The sequence below is a fragment of the Stegostoma tigrinum genome, chromosome 10, assembly GCF_030684315.1.
Source record: "Stegostoma tigrinum isolate sSteTig4 chromosome 10, sSteTig4.hap1, whole genome shotgun sequence".
Taxonomy (NCBI): Eukaryota; Metazoa; Chordata; class Chondrichthyes; order Orectolobiformes; family Stegostomatidae; genus Stegostoma; species Stegostoma tigrinum.
This window is the reverse complement of record NC_081363.1, coordinates 60,931,561-60,955,481: the sequence shown is the minus strand read 5'-3', so window position 1 is coordinate 60,955,481 and position 23,921 is coordinate 60,931,561. Positions and strand designations below refer to the sequence as shown.

The 23,921-nt window shown below is 43.1% G+C and overlaps 1 protein-coding gene across 7 annotated transcripts in view; it reads right to left on the bottom strand.

Moving 5' to 3' along the window:
- heatr5a (HEAT repeat containing 5a) overlaps positions 1 to 23,921 on the bottom strand; it is a 117,471-nt gene that overhangs the window by 14,322 nt on the left and 79,228 nt on the right. For all 7 annotated transcript variants that reach the window (XM_059649206.1, XM_059649201.1, XM_059649200.1 and 4 more), the window contains 8 exons: positions 23,529 to 23,768; positions 23,135 to 23,316; positions 19,607 to 19,675; positions 15,996 to 16,175; positions 14,689 to 14,923; positions 5,200 to 5,445; positions 4,169 to 4,296; positions 61 to 208 (listed from right to left, as the gene is read on the bottom strand). In XM_059649206.1, the coding sequence (XP_059505189.1) occupies positions 61 to 208; positions 4,169 to 4,296; positions 5,200 to 5,445; positions 14,689 to 14,923; positions 15,996 to 16,175; positions 19,607 to 19,675; positions 23,135 to 23,316; positions 23,529 to 23,768 (1,428 nt within the window). The remainder of the gene's footprint in view (positions 1 to 60; positions 209 to 4,168; positions 4,297 to 5,199; positions 5,446 to 14,688; positions 14,924 to 15,995; positions 16,176 to 19,606; positions 19,676 to 23,134; positions 23,317 to 23,528; positions 23,769 to 23,921) is intronic.

The following is a 23,921-nucleotide window of genomic DNA, read 5'->3' as shown; positions in this document are numbered from 1 at the left end:
AGTGCAAGGGATTTGTTAAGTTTACAAACTTGCCAATTAATGAATTCTACCAGTACTCGCCTTCTGCACTTCTCCGTTTTTCTTTCACATGTTCCTGAGCTGCACGTATAATTCTTTCGACAACATCAATTACAGCCAGTTGAATCAATGGGGACTCACGTGTCAGTATTAATCGATGCAGAACATTGAGCAATTCCACCCCAAGCTCCTGCAAAAAAGAGAAATGGAATTCATACCAATGTCAGTTTAAAAAAATGTAAGCATGTGTAAAAAAAACTAAAAGAAGTTTTTAAAAGTCTTTAGAGCAGATCTGTAGCTTGGGTTGCAGGTGTTGAAGTTGGTTGGCCCGCTGAGCTGGTTCGTTGTTTTGTTGTGTTTCAACACATTGAACTCAACCCCATGTACATTCCACTACGAAGGAAAACCAGAGGTGAGGCGATCCATCTCAATGGGCCCCAAAGTTTTAAAAACCAGGCGAGAAAACACACTGACGCTTCATTGGAGGCTGCACTGAGGACATTACCAAGCATGGTTAACGAAATGTCTGCAAAAACAACAAACCAGCTCGGCAAGGCAATCAACCAAGAAGCTTTAAACTTCAGAATACATAGTAAAAGCAATATGAAGCCAGGACCATTAGTGAACCAGGACTTATATTCCCCAGACAACTGAATAGATTGAAGTACTATGTATAGGCCAAGATGTTTGCAGCAGAGAGGGTATTCAGCTCACTGCTCTAAATGTTTGCAATTTAACAGCCTTTCAGGCAGTGAGTTTGAGAATTGCATCATCCCCGGGTTTAAAATCTTTTCTCAACTTCCTTACTGTTACTATTATGTCAGTATTATTATTGGATGTCAATAAGTCTTCATTTTGAAAGAATTGAATAATTTTCGTGCTAGGAAAGAAAAAAATCACTAGGGCCTCAGTACGCAATTAATCTTACAATTGTTTTTTTCAGATTGGTCGCTAGGTAGACATCAGTTATATAGGTCCTTTTTTCTGCCTGATTTTGCATGAATTGGCCACACCATTTTCTTCCCTGTTTTCTCACAACATACTTCCATTCTTAGAGGCAGTGATACAAATTAGATTGCCTTTTCACAGAAAGCAGAATCTCTTTGCAATTTTCCTGGAAGAGTTATTCAAGAGCAAGTTGAAACCAGGAGTGTTGACAGCGCACAACGATTTGGGAATGGCATGTAGACGCTGGAGTGCATGCAGCGGCGGGAGAGAGAAAGAGAAGGCAAGGATCACAGCTTATCCCAATCCAATGGTGAGTAGATGCTGGCGAATGTGCACTGCAATCAGGAACACATCTGAGAAGCCATATTCTAATTTAAAAGTTATCGAGAAGCCTGTAAACTCTGCAGCCTCAATGAGCAAATAAAATCAAATCAAATGAAACCAGTACTCTCCTAGTTTGGGTCAATCAGTTAAGCACTAGTCAAATTGTTGAATCCAGTATTTTTGTAGTCTGTAAGATTTCGTAGTGTATCAGATAATCAATTCAACTGTATCATGATGAAAACGAACTTGAGTCAGTCAAAATATGAAATACAAATCAGAAACACATTCTGCTGTGCTTAATGATTCCAGATAATCATAAATTTCAACAAGAAACAGGAAAACAGTTGTGCCTACTCTAGGTCAAAAGAATGACATATCAGAATGAGCCCTGATTTAACTGCTATGGGGAATATAAACTGAAGAGGTTTTAATACATGAAAAGTTGGAGCAGTGTAAAATACAACTTTTATGCCCCAAACTCTAAGTAACTGCATCATTCGGAGTAGTATTCCACCTTGGGAGCCTACAATCCAATGGTCTCAATGTGGACTTTACCGGTTTCAAAATTTCCCCACCCCTAGCCTCATCCCTTGATCAATCCTCCTTCTCATTCCCGCCTCCTTGACCTGACACAACGTGTCCAACTTCTCTCCTACCCATCTTCTGCTCTCACTGACCAATCCCCACCACTGCCTACCTGCACTCACCTATCACTATCCCACCTACCGTCCCCAGTCCCACCCCTCCTCTCTATTCATTTCAGAGCTCCCTTCCCCCTCCCCCATTTTGGGTTGGGACCCTTCTTCAGAAATGTCAACTTTCCCGCTCCTCTGGCCTGCTGTGCTCCACCAGCTCCACACTGTTATATCTGGATCATCAGGAGTGCAACTTAGCCAGTTTTGAGAGCTCTCAGATCTAACTTAGTGAATCTGTAAATGTGCATGCAGATTAGTCGACTGTCGCTTCAAAAAATTGAGACAGATAACTCCTTCATGGTTCTCATTCTTGATCACTATCCAGTTACTTTTGCTCTCAATGAATTTGTGGATAATAGCAAAAAATAATTGAGTTCAGCCATGATAGCTGCATGGATCAACATATATTGGGAATTCTCATGCACAAAGACAATCATGTGGGTCAGGTACTGGAGCAGGATGGCACTGAGTTGAGAAAAAAAGAAAAAGACAGAGGAGAAAAGATCAAAATCAGGTCTGGAACCAATGTATTATCTGTCAGTTTTAACTTATTCTGGCTCAAAGACTAAACTAGATTGCTTTGCAACTTGTCTGCTGTAAAACAGGAATACCAAGAAATGAAAGGGTGACAAAACATAATTTAAATTTCTGAAGGAGGGTCTAGGCCTGAAATGTCAGCCTTGCTGCCTGGTCTGAGATAATGGGAACTGCAGATGCTGGAGAATCCAAGATAATAAAGTGTGAAGCTGGATGAACACAGCAGGCCAAGCAGGATCTCAGGAGCACAAAAGCTGACGTTTCGGGCCTAGACCCTTCATCAGAGAGGGGGATGGGGTGAGGGTTCTGGAATAAATAGGGAGAGAGGGGGAGGCGGACCGAAGATGGAGAGAAAAGAAGATAGGTGGAGAGGAGAGTATAGGTGGGGAGGGAGGGAGGGGATATGACCTATCCTCTCCCTACCTCCCCACCTATACGCTCCTCTCCACCTATCTTTTTTTTCCCCCCCATCCTCGGTCCGCCTCCCCCTCTCTCCCTATTTATTCCAGAACCCTCACCCCATCCCCCTCTCTGATGAAGGGTCTAGGCCCGAAACGTCAGCTTTTGTGCTCCTGAGATGCTGCTTGGTCTGCTGTATTCATCCAGCTCTACATCTTGTTATCTCATAATTTAAATGTATTTAAGTTGTTATTGTGTAAATATGCAAGACGGAAAACATCCAATGAAATTTTGAAACCAGTAAAAAAGCATTCATGAAATCTGATTAAAGCCATTATAGCCCAAGTGAATCAGAAGAGGATAGAATGCAGAATAGTAAGAACTGCTTATGCTGGACTCTGAGATAACACCGTGTGGAGCTGGAGGAATACAACAGGCCAGGCAGCATCAGAACAGCAGGAAAGCTGATGTTTCGGATTGGGACCTTTCTTCAGAAAGGCGTTGCAGTGGGGTGATAACTCAATCCTAGAACGCAGAATAGTTTTCTTGAGTTCAGTGAGAAAAAGCAAATTTTTCCTATTTGTTTGGACAATCCAATGAAACATGAGTCACTTAAAAGCAGGTTTTCATTTTCACTCAGTGGTATTTCACACAGCATACCCGTTGGTCACTTTTTAAAAAATTCATTCAAAACTGAAAGCACCGGCAAACTATTAATTTTCACTGAGATAGTAGGAACTGCCAATGCTTGAGAATCTGAGATTTCTGAAGAAGGGTTCCAACTTGACACACTATTAATTTTCACTCCTGCCTCAAGATTTCCCCAATGTGATTGTATTAACCCTCCAGTACGTTGCCCAAACTTTCACTTGTAAGCTTGGGAAAAACAGGATAGTGGCTTGTTTATTTAGTGGATATATTATGGAGTTAAAATCAATCTCTCAGATATTCATGTTTTTGTATTTTCAATAGGAATACATGAATTACAATTGAGAGTACAAAGTACTAATTCCCCTTTCTAAACTGGGATGATGAAGTGAATTCTAGAAGTACAAATTCAGTAAGTTTACTGCAGGACGTGAACCCAGGATCTTCTCACCATCACTAAAGGGTGATGAAAGCATGTTTATTTAAACTAAATGAAAAATGGTGAATAAACTCAATAAAGTACCTCATTCTCTTTGGGAAAAAAAAGGAGTAATGCAGAAGTAAACCAAGACTTGATGGAATTTATTTCCATATAGTACCTGATCGCTTCCTACTTTACAACGTGGCCAAACAACATCTAGAAGTGACTGCAGAGCATTTAAACAGGCTACGATGCTTTCCATTGGTACATCTGGTCGTGGTGAACACAGAAACTCTACGCTGATTCCTGTAATTAAAAAAGTACAACAGCACATAATATTTTTCTCAGCTCATTAACCTAACTTAGCCTTTTGCATCAATATTATTGATGAAACCAATTTGTTCATTTGAAACTAAATCAGTCACTATTTTTACAATGAATGGGAAGAAAATGCACAAACATACGCAGTGCACAAGATTACCTGAACACATCTTTCCTAACTGTATTACCAGATGGCCCTAGATGTCATGAAATGGAGTAACAACATTTCTACTGTTCCTACTCTTGGACCTCCCTTCCCACACCACTGGAACTGCAGTGTTTCAAGACAGAGGCCCATCACCAGATTCCTTTGGATGGCCAATAAATGCTCATATAGCCAGAAAAGCCCGCGAAACAAGAAATAAAACATTGGTTCAAAACGTGTGTCTCTTCATTTTCCTCTAATCCCTCCAGCCTCCTTTCAAGGTCTACTTCTGATAAAACTTCCCTCAATTCCTCTTTTATTTCAACCGCAGAAAACAAACTGAGACGTTTTCCTAGCTTTGTAAATTGAGGTTATTATTGCTGCTGTTGCAGATATACCAAATGTGTAAATCTATGCATCAAGTTCTAGACTTCTGCTATTTTTCACACTTGTATTATTGGATATTTGATTGTACAACTTGTACAAGAAAAATATAAGAATAGATCATGTGAGGTGCTTTGTTTGTTTTAGCTAGCCTTCTAACTAATCAATATATTAACATTTACTTCAAGATGTATTTCTGCTAAGTAAACTTCAGCAAACAATACTGTGATAAAAAAAATTCTGTTCAAATTTAGTGTCTATAGGTTTCCTTCGAACTATAATATCTTTATATATATTAAAACATATTCTATAATCCCACCTACAGACGAATATATTATTTGACTAAATGAATAACTAACCTAAAATGAGATGGAATCTGTCCGTGTTGACATCTTCTGGAGATTTCACTACATTTGCCAAAGTGGATTCATGACCCATTGTTGGAGTTACAGGTCTGGACAGACGGGAGGAGCCTTCATCTGGGTCAATTACAATAAAACCTGTACTATTCAGCCATAATGCTGTGGCATGAAGAATAGGAGCCCAAGAATTACAATAATGTGGCCTTGCTGCCTCTATGGTCTCTGATGTATAGAATGCACCACCTAGCCATAGAAGATGAAACACATCTGAATTAGTATTTGTGACAAGTTTAATGACGCTTAAGTTTCCTGAAATTAACTTTTTGGCTTGAGGAAAAACTTGAAAAACATTAACTTTATTAGATAAAATAAAGTAAAATTCTTGTAGATAAATTGTAAGAACAAAACTAATGCTTCCAAAAAGGAAGTTTGTTTCCTATGATGGCTCAATGGATGAATTCAATAGGAGACATGGTATGCTGGCGATCAAACCAAGAACCCAGTTTAAATGTAATATAAGGACTGAGAACTGAGATTCCCTGACAGTTTTGATAACATTCTTCATTGCCCAATATCTTAAACAAACAAAAAACAGAAAGCACTGGAAAAACTTTGCAAGTCTGGCAGCATCTTTGGAAACATTTTATGTCGAATATGACTTCATGGACTTCAGTAAAGCCTTTGATAAGGTTCCACGTGGTAGGCTTTTGGAGAATATATGGATGCACGGGATTGAGGGAGATTTAGCAGTTTGAATTAAAAACTGGTTTTCTGTAAGAAGGCAACGAGTGGTGGTTGATGGAAAATAGTCAGCCTGGAGTCCAGTTACTAGTGGTAAGGATCTGTTTTGGGACCACTGCTGTTTGTCATTTTTATAAATGACTTGGATGCAGGCATTGGTGGATGGGTTAGTAAGTTTGCAGATGACACCAAAGTCAGTGGAGTGGTGGACAGCGTGGAAGAATGTTGCAGGTTGCAGGGAGATTTGGATAAACTGCAGAATTGGGCCGAAAGGTGGCAAATGGAGTTTAATACAGATAAATGTGAGGTGATTCACTTTAGGAAGAATAATAGGAAGGCAGGATACTGGGTCAACGGAAAGATTCTTGGTGGTGTGGATGTGCAGAGGGATCTTGGTGTCCATGTACATAGATCCCTGAAAGTTGCCACGCAGGTTGATAGTGTTGTTACAAAGGCTTACGGTGTTTTAGGTTTTATTGGTAGAGGGATTGAGTTCCGGAGCCGTGATGTCATGCTGCAAGTGTAGAAAACGCTAGTGTGGCCTCATTTGGAATATTGCGTACAGTTCTGGTCGTCCTATTACAGGAAGGATGAGGAAGCATTGGAAAAGGTGCAGAGGAGATTTACCAGGATGTTGCCTGGTCTGGACCGCAGGCCCTATGAAGAAAGGCTGAGGGACTTGGGTCTGTTCTCATTGGAGAGAAGGAGGCTAAGAGGGGATTTAATACAGACATACAAGATGATCAGAGGATTAGATAGGGTGGACAGTGAGAGTCTTTTTCCGAGGATGAGGACTTCAGCTGGTACAAGGGGGCATAACTACAAAGTGAGGGGTGATAGATTTAAGATAGATGTCAGAGGCAGGTCCTTTACTCAGAGAGTGGTAAGGGCGTGGAACGCCCTGCCTGCCAATGTAGTTAACTCAGCCACATTAGGGGCATTTAAACAGTCCTTGGATAAGCATATGGATAATGATGGGATAGTGTAGGGGGAGGGGCTTAGATCAGTTCACAGGTCGGCGCAATATTGAGGGCTGAAGGGCCTGTTCTGCGCTGTATTGTTCTATGTTCTTTTTTCTGTTTTATTTTCAGATTTTCAACAGCTGCAATATTTTATCTTAAAATAAATGCTCTGTTGATGTCAGACAGCAAACTAAATAATGAGGCATTTTGCAACTAGTGAATTCAATTTAAGTGTCGAAACTGGCCTGCACATAAAGGTAACCACTTTGAGATAAATTAATAATGTGACAAAAAAGAATCCCTAATATTCACATAACCACGGAACTCAATATATTTCAAATAAGGTGGTCAGGATAAATGAGAGAGCAATATTTCTCCCTCACGTCAAGAATTTTCTGCATCTTTATGTCAGTTGCTTCTTGCTAAGCTTACTATTGTATGAATATTACATTGATCCCTATAGCTGATCCAAGTGACTATTCAATTCACGTCAGCCTTATTTGAGGTGGTGACAATAGCCCTGAATCTGTTTCTCTTGGACATCTAGAGGTGACGCATGCATTTTCTTCCTTGCAAAGGATCTATTTTTGGACTAGAACTCATGCAAATTCACATAATCATCCAACCATCTCAATATAAACTGGATATTAGGATTTAAGGAGCATTAATATTTACAAATTTCAACAATCCTTCAAGCGCTATGCAATCGTATCACAAACTAGTCACTAGACAATGAAATTTGACAATTTAAAAAGAAACATTGATAACATACTTTTCTCTTGCTTCAGCAGGTAGCTCTTTACCAGGCATAGTTGTCACAACGTCAGCCTGTATTTAACTGATAAAGGATACTGAACTAGCCAGATCTTGTTCTCACCAGGAGGCGACTTGTTTTGAAAAGAAATTACATGATAAGAAATAAGCAAGTGGAGTAAAACTGACTATCAAAATTAACTCCACCTCCTCAATCCAACATGCCCAATTTAGGGTGGCACGGTGGCTCAGTGGTTAGCACTGCAGCCTCACAGCACCAGGGACCCGGGTTCGATTCCTGCCTCGGGCAACTGTGTGGAGTTTGCATTGTCGAGGAAGATCTGCCTACCGAGTCAGTACGGGTGGAAATTAGGAACAGCAAGGGAGTAGCCACCTCATTAGGGGTTGACTACAGGCCTCCCAATAGCAGCAGGAAGATTGAAGAAAGCATAGGTTGGCAGATTTTGGAAAAGTGTGGACGTAGTCGGGTTGTTGTAATGGGTGACTTCCTCCTTCGAGCAGAAGATTTGAATGGAGCTGTTTTTGTAACGTGTGTTCAGGAGGGTTTCCTAACTCAGTACGTTGACAGGCCGACGAGGGGAGAGGCCATTCTAGACTTGGTGCTCGGAAACGAGCCAGGGCAGGTATCAGATCTTGTGGTGGGAGAGCATTTTGGTGATAGTGACCATAACTGCCTCACATTCTACATAGCTATGGAGAAGGAGAGGATTAGGCAAAATGGGATATTTAATTGGGGAAGAGGAAACTATGACGCGATTAGACATGAGTTAGGAAGCATGGACTGGGAGCAATTGTTCCATGGTAAAGGCACTATAGACATGTGGAGACTGTTTAAGGAACAGTTGTTGCGAGTGATGAATAAATATGTCCCTCTGAGACAGGCAAGAAGGGGGAAGATAACGAAACCCTGGACGACAAGAGCGGTGGAGCTTCTCGTCAAAAGGAAGAAGGTAGCTTACCTAAGGTGTAGGAGGAAGCTAGGGTCAAGCTCAGCTCTAGAGGATTACAGGCAGGCGAGGAAGGAGCTCAAAAATGGTCTGAGGAGAGCCAGGAGGGGGCACGAGAAAGGCTTGGCAGAACGGACTAGGGAGAACACAAAGGCATTTTACACTTATGTGAGGAATAAGAGAATGGTCAATGAAAGAGTAGGGCCGATCAGGGATAGCATAAGGAACTTGTGTGTGGAGTCTGACGAGGTAGGGGAAGCCCTAAATGAGTTTTTTGCTTCTGTCTTTACGAAAGAAACGAACTTTGGAATGAATGAAACCTTTGAAGAGTAGGTGTGCATGCTAGAATGGATAGAGATAGAGGAAGTTGATGTGCTGAAAATTTTGTCAAACATTAAGATTGACAAGTCGCCAGGCTCGGACCAGATTTGTCCTCGGCTGCTTTGGGAAACGAGAAATGCAATTGCTTCTCCACTTGCGAAGATGTTTGCATCCTCGCTCTCCACTGGAGTCGTTCCTGAGGACTGGAGAGAGGCAAATGTAATTCCTCTCTTCAAGAAAGGAAATAGGGAAATCCCCGGCAATTACAGACCAGTAAGTCTCATGTCTGTCGCTGCAAGGTGTTAGAAAGGATTCTGAGGGATAGGATTTATGACCATCTGGAAGAGCATGGCTTGATTAAATGCAGTCAACACGGCTTTGTGAGGGGCAGGTCATACCTCACAAACCTTATCGAGTTCTTTGAGGATGTGACTAGAAAAGTTGACGAGGGTCGAGCTGTGGATGTGGTGTATATGGACTTCAGCAAGGCATTTGATAAGGTTCCCCATGGTAGGCTCATTCAGAAGGTCAGGAAGAATGGGATACAGGGGAACTTAGCTGTCTGATTACAGAATTGGCTGGCCAACAGAAGACAGCGAGTGGTAGTAGAAGGAAAATATTCTGCCTGGAAGTCAGTGGTGAGTGGTGTTCCACAGGGCTCTGTCCTTGGGCCTCTACTGTTTGTAATTTTTATTAATGAGTTGGATGAGGGAATTGAAGGATGGGTCAGCAAGTTTGCAGACGACACAAAGGTTGGAGGTGTCGTTGACAGTATAGAGGGCTGTTGTAGGCTGCAGCAGGACATTGACAGGATGCAGAGATGGGCTGAGAGGTGGCAGATGGAGTTCAACCTGGATAAATGCAAGGTGATGCATTTTGGAAGGTCGAATTTGAAAGCTGAGTACACGATTAAGGATAGGATTCTTGGCAGTGTGGAGGAACAGAGGGATCTTGGTGTGCAGATACATAGATCCCTTAAAATGGCCACCCAAGTGGACAGGGTTATTAAGAAAGCATATGGTGTTTTGGATTTCATTAGCAGGGGGATTGAGTTTAAGGGTCGTGAGATCTTGTTGCAGCTCTATAAAACTTTGGTTAGACCGCACTTGGAATACTGCGTCCAGTTCTGGTCGCCCTATTATAGGAAAGATGTGGATGCTTTGGAGAGGGTTCAGAAGAGGTTTACCAGGATGCTGCCTGGACTGGAGGGCTTATCTTATGAAGAGAGGTTGACTGAGCTCGGACTTTTCTCATTGGAGACAAGGAGGAGGAGAGGGGACCTAATTGAGATATACAAGATAATGAGAGGCATAGATAGAGTTGATAGCCAGAGGCTATTTCCCAGGGCAGAAATGGCTAACACGAGGGGTGATAGTTTTAAGCTGGTTGGAGGAAAGTATAGAGGGGATGTCAGAGGCGGGTTCTTTACACAGAGAGTTGTGAAAGCATGGAATGCGTTGCCAGCAGTAGTTGTGGAAGCAAGGTCATTGGGGACATTTAAGAGACTGCTGGACATGCATATGGTCACAGAAATTTGAGGGTGCATACATGAGGATCAATGGTCAGCACAACATCGTGGGCTGCAGGGCCTGTTCTGCGCTGTACTGTTCTATGTTCTATTCTCCTCGTGTCTGCGTGGGTTTCCTCCGGGTGCTCCAGTTTCCTCCCACAGTCCAAAGATGTGGATTGGCCATGCTAAATGGCCCGTAGTGTTCAGGGGTCTGTGGGTTATAGGGGGATGGGTCTGGGTGGGATGCTTCAAGGGACGGTGTGGACTTGTTGGGCCAAAGGGCCTGTTTCCACACCGTAGGGAATCTAAATCTAATCTAATCTAATCCAAGCCATTTGTACTGTCCAACATGCTAGCTCAGTGAAGGTCAACCAACTATGCAGAAAATGAGAATTGGAATTTGACGTTTTGCTTTTTAATAGGTTTATCAATATTTGACACATTGATCCATTAGAGGAAACTTCAGTAATTAGAACAGAAAATGCTGGACACACTCAGCATGCCTGTGATTTAACATTTCAAGTCTGTGGCCATCTTCCTGATGAAATATCACAAACCTGAAAGATGAACTGTTTCCTATGTCCAAAGATAACGACTGATTTATTTCAGATTGCTAACACATATAATACCTTGCTCTTCTGAGAGGAAACTTCAAACTACAAATGTAAACAGGCTTCAAGTCAAAGGTCATAAAGGTATTGAGAAACTTTGTGCAATGTTGAGTCATGTAGACAGAGAAGTGCTGAGATTTGTCCCCTGGTCTCCACAGATATCACTATAGGCAGAAGTAGCGATATTAAGACTACCCTGATTAATTTAAAATAAGGACAAAACTAGTTATAAAGTACCCTCTGGTATCAATGCCGTTTCTGTGTGGAACTAGGATAACAGCTGTATTTTACAGAATTGCACTCCAAGTCAACATCTGGGCTCATATAAAGGGAAGGTGTGTCAAAGAGCTGCTGCAAGCCAGTCCTTTCAGAAATTTGACAAATGTAGAGGATTCTTAAATTATGGTTAAGGTAGAGTAAGGAGCCATGGTAGATTTTTTAAAAATTAACTTAGAAAATAGAATAAGTATTCTTGCCTGGAAATTATATTTTGGTTTTAGTACTTTTCAATCTTATTGATGACAACAGTTTACAATTTTAAGCCTTACAGTTAAAATCAAAAAACAGGACTGTGCTGTAGGGACACAGTCCACCAAAACACAAACTTCTGGTGCTCTAGAGTGAGAAGTTATGGCAATTTGCCAGCATTGTCTACTCATTTTGCCTTTATGATCCAACTAATGCTGTTTTGGCAAAGAAGAAATATCACTACTTCATTTCATTTCTGAGCAGCCAGCTTCAGAACAGCATTGGTGAGTCTAGGGAAGGCCTTGCCGATCCTTTCGGCTGAGAATAGTTATTAGGGGGGGAAAGTTACCTTCTCAAAATATACCTACTATAAATTAAAGATTCAGAGTGGCTTTCAACACTCCTCTTAAAATGCATCAAACTCTACATTATCGGATGCTATCAATTAGAAAATTGACAGAGTATTATTATGATGCAGCACTTAAGTGCAACATCCAGTAAAACAGAGATGGGACTGTGATTGAGTTTTCAATGTCACATAACTTGAGCTTTCTTTTCATTCATTCATTCATGTGGACGTTGCTGGTTGAGCCAGCATTTATTGTCCATCCCTTATTGCTCAGAGACCAGTTAAGAGTCAACCAGATTGCTCTGCGTCTGGAGTCACATGCAAGCCAGACTGGGTATGGATAGCAGTTTCTCTGCCTAAAGGACACCAGAAGGACTTTTTCCTGACAATTGACAATAGACTCATGGTAATCATTACACTCTTAATTCCAGATTTTTGTTAAATTCAAATCCTACCATTTGCATTGGAAGAATTCAAACCCAGGTCCAAAGAACAGTATCAGAGATAATGGGAACTGCAGATGCTGGAGAATTCCAGGATAATAAAATGTGAGGCTGGATGAACACAGCAGGCCAAGCAGCATCTCAGGAGCACAAAAGCTGACGTTTCGGGCCTAGACCCTTCATCAGAGAGGGGGATGGGGAGAGGGTTCTGGAATAAATAGGGAGAGAGGGGGAGGCGGACCGAAGATGGAGAAAAGAAGATAGGTGGAGAGAGTATAGGTGGGGAGGTAGGGAGGGGATAGGTCAGTCCAGGGAAGACAGACAGGTCAAGGAGGTGGGATGAGGTTAGTAGGTAGATGGGGGTGCGGCTTGGGGTGGGAGGAAGAACAGGTTAGGGAGGCAGAGAGAGGTTGGACTAGTTTTGGGATGCAGTGAGTGGAGGGGAAGAGCTGGGCTGGTTGTGTGGTGCAGTGGGGGGAGGGGACGAACTGGGCTGGTTTAGGGATGCAGTTGGGGAAGGGGAGATTTTGAAACTGGTGAAGTCAACATTGATACCATTAGGCTGCAGGGTTCCCAGGCGGAATAGGAGTTGCTGTTCCTGCAATCTTCGGGTGGCATCATTGTGGCACTGCAGGAGGCCCATGATGGACGTGTCATCTAAAGAATGGGAGGGGGAGTGGAAATGGTTTGCGACTGGGAGGTGCAGTTGTTTGTTGCGAACTGAGCGGAGGTGTTCTGCAAAGCGGTCTCCAAGCCTCCGCTTGGTTTCCCCAATGTAGAGGAAGCCACACCGGGTACAGTGGATGCAGTATACCACATTGGCAGATGTGCAGGTGAACCTCTGCTTAATGTGGAATGTCATCTTGGGGCCTGGGATAGGGGTGAGGGAGGAGGTGTGGGGGCAAGTGTAGCATTTCCTGCGGATGCAGGGGAAGGTGCCGGGTGTGGTGGGGTTGGAGGGCAGTGTGGAGCGAACAAGGGAGTCACGGAGAGAGTGGTCTCTCCGGAAAGCAGACAGGGGTGGGGATGGGAAAATGTCTTGGGTGGTGGGGTCAGATTGTAGATGGCGGAAGTGTCGGAGGATGATGCGTTGTATCCGGAGGTTGGTGGGGTGGTGTGTGAGAACGAGGGGGATCCTCTTGGGGCGGTCGTGGCGGGGGCAGGGTGTGAGGGATATGTTGCGGGAAATACGGGAGACGCGGTCAAGGGCGTTCTTGATCACTGTGGGGGGAAAGTTGCGGTCCTTAAAGAACTTGGACATCTGGGATGTGCGGGAGTGGAATGTCTTACTGTGGGAGCAGATGCGGCGGAGGCGGAGGCGGAGGAATTGGGAATAGGGGATGGAATTTTTGCAGGAGGGTGGGTGGGAGGAGGTGTCTTCTAGGTAGCTGTGGGAGTTGGTGGGCTTGAAATGGACACCAGTAACTAGCTGGTTGCCTGAGATGGAGACTGAGAGGTCCAGGAAGGTGAGGGATGTGCTGGAGATGGCCCAGGTGAACTGAAGGTTGGGGTGGTAGGTGTTGGTGAAGTGGATGAACTGCCACAATGATGCCACCCGAAGGTTGCAGGAACAGCAACTCATATTCCGCCTGGGAACCCTGCAGTCTAATGGTATCAATGTGGACTTCACCAGTTTCAAAATCTCCCCTTCCCCAACTGCATCCCTAAACCAGCCCAGTTCGTCCCCTCCCCCCACTGCACCACACAACCAGCCCAGCTCTTCCCCTCCACTCACTGCATCCCAAAACCTGTCCAACCTGTCTCTGCCTCCCTAACCTGTTCTTCCTCCCACCCATCCGTTCCTCCCACCCCAAGCTGCACCCCCATCTACCTACTAACCTCATCCCACCTCCTTGACCTGTCCGTCTTCCCTGGACTGACCTATCCCCTCCCCACCCATACTCTCTCCACCTATCTTCTTTTCTCTCCATCTTCGGTGCCTCCCCCTCTCTCCCTATTTATTCCAGAACCCTCACCCCATCCCCCTCTCTGATAAAGAGTCTAGGCCCGAAACGTCAGCTTTTGTGCTCCTGAGATGCTGCTTGGCCTGCTGTGTTCATCCAGCCTCACATTTTATTATCCAAAGAACTGTACCTGGGTCCCTGGGTCAACAGTCCAGCAATAATACCATTAAGCCATTGTTTCAGTTGCAAGCGAAGCAATCTGTGCTATAATAAATTGCGTTTATAGCAAAGAAGGAACAAGTTGGATCACTATTCACATGAACATCTCAAGTCTCTGAAACTTAGTTAGGTCAGAGTTCAGCTACATTGATATACTGAAGCAAAAACAAACTGGAGATAAAATTCCAAGTGTAAATTGAATTTTAGCATCCTCCAAAAAAAATTCAATAACCTGACCTTCAGCTGGAAGCTGATTAGCATATTCTGGAGGCAAGGTGAGAAGGGCATAGTCCTGTAGAACAGCCAGCCAGAGTTTACTCAATGTTCCCAGTTGTAATTGAACTAAATTGAGAAGACCTTCTGCAATTGTACTTGCATTCTTCGAGCCACCAGCAGTCGACCTCTCAGCCTTCAAGAATTGCTTCTGCTTTGGAGCACACACTTTTTGCCTTTCCATAGTTACTATATAAACCTGACAGCAAACATAAAAATGTTAACCAAACACACAAATGTTGAGATTTTTCAAAGACAGATTCTATTTGGTTAGAATGAACAATACAGGTGCTACTACAAATTTGTCAGGAAATTGCGAACAGGTGCAAAAAAAGATAGACTACTAATGAGGAACTTAAAATTATAGAAATCTTGAAGGAGATAGTAATAATGCAAAAGATGGAAAGGGGAAAGAGTTTCTGAAAAAAGTCTGTATCATCTTGTTTACAGCAGATGAGGAAGAATCTGCTTCTGGAAATTAGGTAAGTCAGGAGTCAATAGGAAAAATATTTAAGGGCAGTTATCAGCTCTCATCATGGTGTCACAAGGTTTAAGCAAACTACGGAAAAGATAAAGAGAAATCGAGAGTTAAATAATTAATTGGAATGGGTGGGGACTCAATTTCAGTTTGCTGAGAAAAGATGCGGACCAAGCAAATTTGAGTCATGTACTGTAAAGGCAATTGCTCTCTCAAAGAGGATATGGCTTGCTTAAAGTTGAACAATGTTGCCACAAAGGGGAAAATGTAAAAAAAAAAGAGGCTTCATGATGATGTAAGAAATAGAGATCAAGAAAAAGTTAAATAAAAAGTGCCTATGACAAATGTCAGGTTGATAAATCAAGTCAGAACAACACCAAATATAGAAAGCACAAACAGGAAATGAAGCAGGAAGCAAGAAGGCTGAAGAGAAGTATGAGAGGAGACTGGCAGTTAAAATGAAAGTAAGTTTGCTATCGAAATATATGCAAAAGGGTAATAAGGACTGGGCTGAGGCAGATGAGGGGCCAAAAAGGGGTACTTATATATGAAAGCAGACATTTATCTAAAAGTATGAAATAGGCACTTTATAGCTATCTTTCCAAAGAGAAATGATGGTGCCAAAGTCATGGTCAATCACTCCTTGAATATCAGGTTTCTAGAATCTATTCGTGCAACAATCTTCCATTTTATCAAACCACTATGCCTTCATGATTAATTGACTACTCAGGTCATGACACCTTCAAAAGTGTACCAGAAATATATTTCGAAGTTTGCACAACGCATCACATACTTCTGCCCAAGCTTTCAGTACAGCTAGAGTCTCCATTGTTGAGGTACTTTCATTGTACAGTTTATTCTGTGCTTCCTGCCCAGCTTGTACTTTGCTCAGGGATGTTGCCAGAAGCTGATGTACCCTTCGAAGATCATTCAGGTCACTTACAACTCCACTTCCAATCCAAGCACTGCAGACCTAACACAGAAATTAAAAGAAATTTTTAATTTGATTTCAGTGACTACACTGGCCCAGAGAAATCCATTTGGCAATGAGACAACATCAGCAAATCTGGTAGTACGTGTGGAGGGAGATACCGAGTTAATGTTTTGAGATCAAAATGCCACTTCAGAATTGAGTTTTCAACAATTCTGGTGAAGTGACACTGGACTTGAAACCTTAACTCTGCTGAGTTGTTTCCAATATTTTCTGTTTGCATTTCAGATTTCTATCATTTGGCTCTTCTTTAACATTGAGATGTCAGTTAACCAGGTACTTCTCCATGGTCTGGTAGTCTTTTCTCTCTGAAATAGTTAAGTTTCTAAATGACAGCAAAATGTGAGGCTGGATGAACACAGCAGGCCAAGCAGCATCTCAGGAGCACAAAAGCTGACGTTTCGGGCCTAGACCCTTCATCAGAGAGGGGATGGGGTGAGGGTTCTGGAATAAATAGGGAGAGAAGGGGAGGCAGACCGAAGATGGAGAGAAAAGAAGATAGGTGGAGACAGTATAGGTGGGGAGGTAGGGAGGGGATAGGTCAGTCCAGGGAAGACGGACAGGTCAAGGAGGTGGGATAAGGTTAGTAGGTAGATGGGGGTGCGGCTTGGGGTGGGAGGAAGGGATGGGTGAGAGGAAGAACAGGTTGGACAGGTTTTGGGATGCAGTGGGTGGAGTGGAAGAGCTGGGCTGGTTGTGTGGTGCAGTGGGGGGAGGGGACGAACTGGGCTGGTTTAGGGATGCAGTTGGGGAAGGGGAGATTTTGAAACTGGTGAAGTCCACATTGATACCATTAGGCTGCAGTGTTCCCAGGCAGAATATGAGTTGCTGTTCCTGCAACCTTCGGGTGGCATCATTGTGGCACTGCAGGAGGCCCATGATGGACATGTCATCTAAAGAATGGGAGGGGGAGTGGGAATGGTTTGCGACTGGGAGGTGCAGTTGTTTGTTGCGAACTGAGCGGAGGTGTTCTGCAAAGCGGTCTCCAAGCCTCCGCTTGGTTTCCCCAATGTAGAGGAAGCCACACCGGGTACAGTGGATGCAGTATACCACATTGGCAGATGTGCAGGTGAACCTCTGCTTAATGTGGAATGTCATCTTGGGGCCTGGGATAGGGGTGAGGGGGGAGGTGTGGGGGCAAGTGTAGCATTTCCTGCGGTTGCAGGGGAAGGTGCCGGGTGTGGTGGGGTTGGAGGGCAGTGTGGAGCAAACAAGGGAGTCACAGAGAGAGTGGTCTCTCCGGAAAGCAGACAGGGGTGGGGATGGAAAAATGTCTTGGGTGGTGGGGTCGGATTGTAGATGGCGGAAGTGTCGGAGGATGATGTGTTGTATCCGGAGGTTGGTGGGGTGGTGTGTGAGAACGAGGGGGATCCTCTTTGGGCGGTTGTGGCGGGGCCGGGGTGTGAGGGACGTGTTGCGGGAAATACGGGAGACGCGGTCGAGGGCGTTCTTGATCACTGTGGGGGGAAAGTTGCAGTCCTTGAAGAATTTGGACATCTGGGATGTGCGGGAGTGGAATGTCTGGTCATGGGAGCAGATGCGGCGGAGGCAGAGGAATTGGGAATAGGGGATGGAATTTTTGCAGGAGGGTGGGTGGGAGGAGGTGTATTCTAGGTAGCTGTGGGAGTCGGTGGGCTTGAAATGGACATCAGTTACAAGCTGGTTGCCTGAGATGGAGACTGAGAGGTCCAGGAAGGTGAGGGATGTGCTGGAGATGGCCCAGGTGAACTGAAGGCTGGGGTGGAAGGTGTTGGTGAAGTGGATGAACTGTTCGAGCTCCTCTGGGGAGCAAGAGGCGGCGCCGATACAGTCATCAATGTACCGGAGGAAGAGGTGGGGTTTGGGGCCTGTGTAGGTGCGGAAGAGGGACTGTTCCACGTAACCTACAAAGAGGCAGGCATAGCTGGGGCCCATCCGGGTGCCCATGGCCACCCACTTAGTCTGTAGGAAGTGGGAGGAGTCAAAAGAGAAGTTGTTGAGGGTGAGGATGAGTTCGGCTAGGCGGATGAGGGTGTCGGTGGAGGGGGACTGGTCGGGCCTGCGGGACAGGAAGAAGCGGAGGGCCTTGAGGCCATCTGCATGCGGAATGCAGGTGTGTAGGGACTGGACGTCCATGGTGAAGATGAGGTGTTGGGGGCCAGGGAATTGGAAGTCCTGGAGGAGGTGGAGGGCGTGGGTGGTGTCACGGACGTAGGTGGGGAGTTCCTGGACCAAGGGGGTGAAAATGGAGTCCAGATAGGTGGAGATGAGTTCGGTGGGGCAGGAGCAGGCTGAGACGATTGTTCGACCGGGGCAGGCAGTTTCTAAATGAACCTACTTCAGAACATATGGGCACATTGTCAGAGTACAGCAGATGTAGACACCATCTGTAAGTAGTGGGAAATTAAGCCCTGCATAATGAATTAAATCAGATTGCAGTTAGAGACTTGTTTTTTGTATTTTCATTAAAACAAAAGTCCATCGAGTAATCACAAGTTGTTTGATAAGTCTAAAGACTGTTTATCCAGCTGTCACAACATCAACATGACTACGATTTCAACTTCAACTCAATATTTTTATCACTTAATTTCCCCACTATCTGAAAGTAGTTTCATGAGTTGAGACCAACAATTACTTACTCATTTAATTGGCAGCAGCAAAAAGACTGTTAATAAACTATCTTAATTCTTTTACTATTTAAGTGTTTGATGATAAGTCTGAAAAAGGGCAGTAAAAAAAAACCAAAGAACTGCAGATGCTGTAAGTCAGGAACAAAAACAGAAGTTGCTGGAAAAGCTCAACAGGTCTGCCAGCATCTGTGAAGAGAAAATCTGTCTTGAGGAGGAGTCACCAGACCAGAAACGTTAACACTGATTTTCTTCATCACAGATGTTGCCAGACTTGCTGAGCTTTTCCAAGCAACTTCTGTTTTTCGTCCTGAAAAAGGACAGTAATCAGGCAGAGAATGCAGACTGATTCCTAATAAAAGGCACACTGTCGCCAAATATATCAGCTGCCTAAAAATCAGCACCACTGATTCTAGAATCTTCTGGTGTGAAGCTGTGCTGTCTTCACCAAATGGTCTGTTGTTACCAATGTTACACAATGTAGCCAACGAAGTTCAAACCATTTTAATGTAGTTCTCCAGGAAAAACTGATCACCTTTACTAAATGCGGAATATCCCAAAGAATATTCAGCTGAAACCTACAACATGGCATTGGGAGTATTAACTGTGGAGTGCTTGACAGCGCTAGATTACAGGTTGCTTTAAATTCCATATTTTTCCTCCACTATATAAAGAGTACAGGAAGATCATATTATGCTTTTGTTGTAAAGCTTAATTGCTGAAAACTGGGGGGGAGAAAAAAAAGCATTTAAAATGGCAATGATGCCACTGATTGATTAGTTCTGCAAAATAAAGTGAAATACTTACTTGACATGCCTTAGCAGTAACATCAGGTGGGGTATCAGGGGAAAATGCAGGCCTCAGTGCAGCCCCCACCTGAAAGCCAAATTTGAACATTTAACATGGCTATACCTTTATGGTGAAAGCAATAAACTATTATAGCAAAATGTTTCGGAAAGAACAGAGTGCAATATTATCATTATATTCCAAGATATTCAAGAGAAATATAGGCTCATGCCTGCAGCTCCTCAAAGACCATTTCCAACCTTGCTATTTGAAATACAGCAAATAAATAATCCACTTGTAAATGAAGGAAGCTAAAATGAAGGTGTCAAAAGCTAAATTATTTAGGACCAGTAACACACAGCTGAGTACATATCAAGAGGAGTATCAATAGAATTCGTAATCAAAAAACGAAACAAGTGCTATAAGTGTACCAAGAGACTACTTTTTTTTTGCAGTGATATTAGGGTGTTTATTCCAACAATACAGGATTTATCATTATTCTGTGGAAGACTTTGGTCAAAGAATCAAAACAACTTTTTAAACTGCAAATCTTCATGGAGTAACACAAAGTAGAGAAATTCTGGAGGGTACAGACTCAAGAAGCATGAGCATGGTGGCTCAGTGGTTAGCACTGCTGCCTCACAGCACCAGGGATCCAGGTTCGATTCCAGCTTTGGGCGACTGTATGTAGGAGTGGAGTTTACACCTTCTCCCCATGACTGCATGGGTTTCCTCCAGGTGCTCCGGTTTCCTCTCACAATCCAAAGATGTGCAGGGTAGGTGGACTGGTCATGCTAAATTGCCCACAGTGTCCAGGGATGTTTAAGTTAGGTGGGTTAGAGATGGGAGATTATGGTAATGAGTCTGGGTGGGATGCTCTTTGGAGGGGCAGTGTGGGCTTGTTGGGCTGAAGGGCATGATTCCACACTGCAGGGATTCCATGATTCTATGAAAATATGAATAAGGAAGAGAATAGAGGGGCAGTTTCAGTAATGGAAGGGCAAAATGTGTCACTGGAAGCTCAGAGAGCTGAGTTCCTGTGCTGTACCGTTCTTTGTTCAGGATTGCGATATTATCTTCATCTGCAGAATCAATTCTCATTTATTCCTTTAGTTCACCTGACAACCTTTCTAAAATTTTCTAATTTAAATATAGTGAATCTTTATTTTGAAGACAAAAATAACTACTGAAAAACAGGAGTCTGCTATAACATGGAACATACCACGTGGTTGGGTATGTTTCGGACTCCAAACTTTAATTGAAATAAGATTTGTCCAGTGTGTTATTAAACCACACATATGTATAAGTTTGACTGCTATGCACCAGCAAAGACTAAAGTGGACACCATGCATACACTATGGACACGATTGTCAATGGAGTTACAGAGGTCATATTTGGGATTTTGAGCGTCCCTCCTCAAAGCAGCAATGGTCACAGTCAAGAAGAACTTTTCTAGTCTGGTCACTATGGTAGGTCAGCACTGAATTCACTAGGTCCAGTAGTTATCAGTTGCTTATCTCACAGCCAAATACAGCATCAAGAGTGTAAACAATTTTTCAGTTCTAGATAGAACTGGTAGCTAAGCAACAGAGTTTGGAGTCAGGATTGAAGACAATAACATCATTCTTCCCAAAATTTAATTGGAAGGAATTTCTGCCCATTCACTTCTTTTTACTTTCAGTGACATGTAGGTGGTACTGACAAGGCCAGTATTTGTTGCCTGTCCCTAACTGCCCTTGAACTAAGAAGCTTGATAGTTAGTTAAGAATCAAGTACGTTGCCATGGATCTGGAATCACAGATAGATAAAATTAGGAAAGGGTGTAAGATCAACTTTCCAAACAACATTCGGGAACTAGACGAGATTTTATGATAATCGATAATGGTTTACAGTTACTAATTTAGAGATTAGCTTTCAATTCCAGATTTATTAATTTAACTCAAATTTCACTTGTTACCATGGTAGAATCTTATTCCGTGCCTTCAGGGCCTGGGCTTCTGGATTACTAGTCCATCCCTTCAAAATTGCTAACTGATTAAACAAGAATAGATTTAATTTACAAAAGATGAAATCATTACAAGAGTCCAAATTATTTTCGTTTGCTCAGCTGTCGTACACAGGACTTAAGTGTGAAAACTAATTCTGTTTGCCTTCAAAACAATAAGAACATTAGAGCTAGGAGCAGGAGTAGGCCATCTGGCCCCTCGAGCCTGCCCCACCATTTAATGAAATCATGGCTGATCTTTTTGAGACTCAGCTCCACTTACCCGCCCACTCACCATAACCCTTAATTCTTTTACTATTCAAACAATTATCTAGCCTTACCTTAAAAATATTCAGTGAGGTAGCTTCAACCGCTTCACTGGGCAGGGAATTCCACAGATTCACAACCCTTTGGGTGAAGGAGTTCCTCCTGACCTCAGTCCTACATCTGCTTCCCTTTATTTTGAGGCGATGCCCTCTAGTTCTAGTTTCACCTGGTAGCAGAAACCACCTCCCTGCCTCCACCTTATCTATTCTCTTCATAATCTGATATGTTTCTATAAGATCTCCCCTCATTCTTCTGAATTCCAATGAGCATAATCCCAGTCTACTCAGTCTCTCCTCATAGTCCAACCCTCTCAACTCTGGAATCAACCGAGTGAATCTCCTCTCCACCCCCTCCAGTGCTAGTATATCTCTTCTCAAGTAAGGAGACCAAAACTGCACATAGTACTCCAGGTGTGGCCTCACCAGGACCCTATACAGCTGCAGCATAGCCTCCCTGTTTTTAAACTCCATCCCTCTAGCAATGGCAGACAAAACTCCATTTGCCTTTTTAATTACCTGCTGCATCTGCAATCCTACTTTTAGCAATTCACGCACAAGGACACCCAAGTCCCTCTGCACAGCAGCATGGTGCAATTTTTTTTTAACCATTTAAAACATAGTCCATTTTGCTGTTATTCCTACCAAAATGTATGACCTCACACCTATCAACATTGGCAGATGGAGTACAGACCTTTGCCCACTCACTTAGACTAACCATATCCCTCTGCAGACTTTCAGTGCCTTCTGCACACTTTGCTCTACCACTCACCTTCGTGTCATCTGCAAATTTTGACACACCACACATAGTCCCCAACTCCAAATCATCGATATAAATTATAAACAATTGTTTATAACAACACTGATCCCTGAGGCACACCACTAGCCACTGACTGCTAACCAGAAAAACACCCAATTACCCCAACTCTTTGCTTTCTACTCGTCAACCAATTCTCTATCCATGCCAGTACATTACCTGTAATAACATGCAACTTTATCTTACGCAACAGCCTTTGGTGTGGCACCTTGTCAAATGCCTTCTGGAAATCCAATTACACCACATCCACAGGTTCCCCCTTGTCCACCATGCAAGTAATGTCCTCAAAGAATTCCACCAATTAGTTAAGCATGACCTACCCTTCATGAACCCATGCGAGGTGTTATGATCTTACTTCAAAATAATCCATTGGCTGTAAAGCACCATTGACTTAAAAGTTACCATATATATTTTTTGTCACTTACATTTGCTTGGTATTGTTCAAGGATTACATGGCCAGGGAACTCTGGCTCAGGGACATTTGCAAATTTCCTGATGATGACATGTAGTGTTTCAAGGCCAGATAGCCGGAGAGCATTACTGTGATCTGTGGCAGCTATGAAAGCCATGCGAATCAAGTCTGCAAGATGGCTCACTAAGAAGTCACCTGTGAATAGTACAGTAAAATTTGTATACATGATATATTTAAATATAACGCACCTACAAATCCTATAACATGAACCACATCAGTTTCACATTTTGGTAACTGTACTCTTAAATTGAGGTTCAAACAGGTGAACAAGCTACATCTCTCCTCTCCCAGCCAACACCCCTTCCCTCAGGGAAGTTAACCTTTCAGGTTCCTTTGTAACCACTTACTTTTTGGGTGCTTCACTTTCCTTTCCCGAGCCATTGTCATATCAAAATGAGCAGAATCTACATTCTCGCACTGTGTAATAATTCGACACAAACATTCTGCTGCAAATACCCTTGTAGGCCAGCGTGGTTTGATGACTGATTGGAATTGGTCATCTCTTCTGGAGGTAAATATTGAATCATCATCTCCTCTATCCTCCTCCTCTTCCTGAGTTGTGTCAACTGGTGCTGTGGTGGTGAAATCTGGACCACAAAAATTGATACATTTTTTCAAAAAAGATTATTTGATAAGTTTAAAAACTTATGAAAATAAGGAATTGCAAATAATGCAAAAATATTTGTAAAAATTTACTCAAAATTCTAATCAGATTGTAAAGGGAGTCATATCTAACTGTT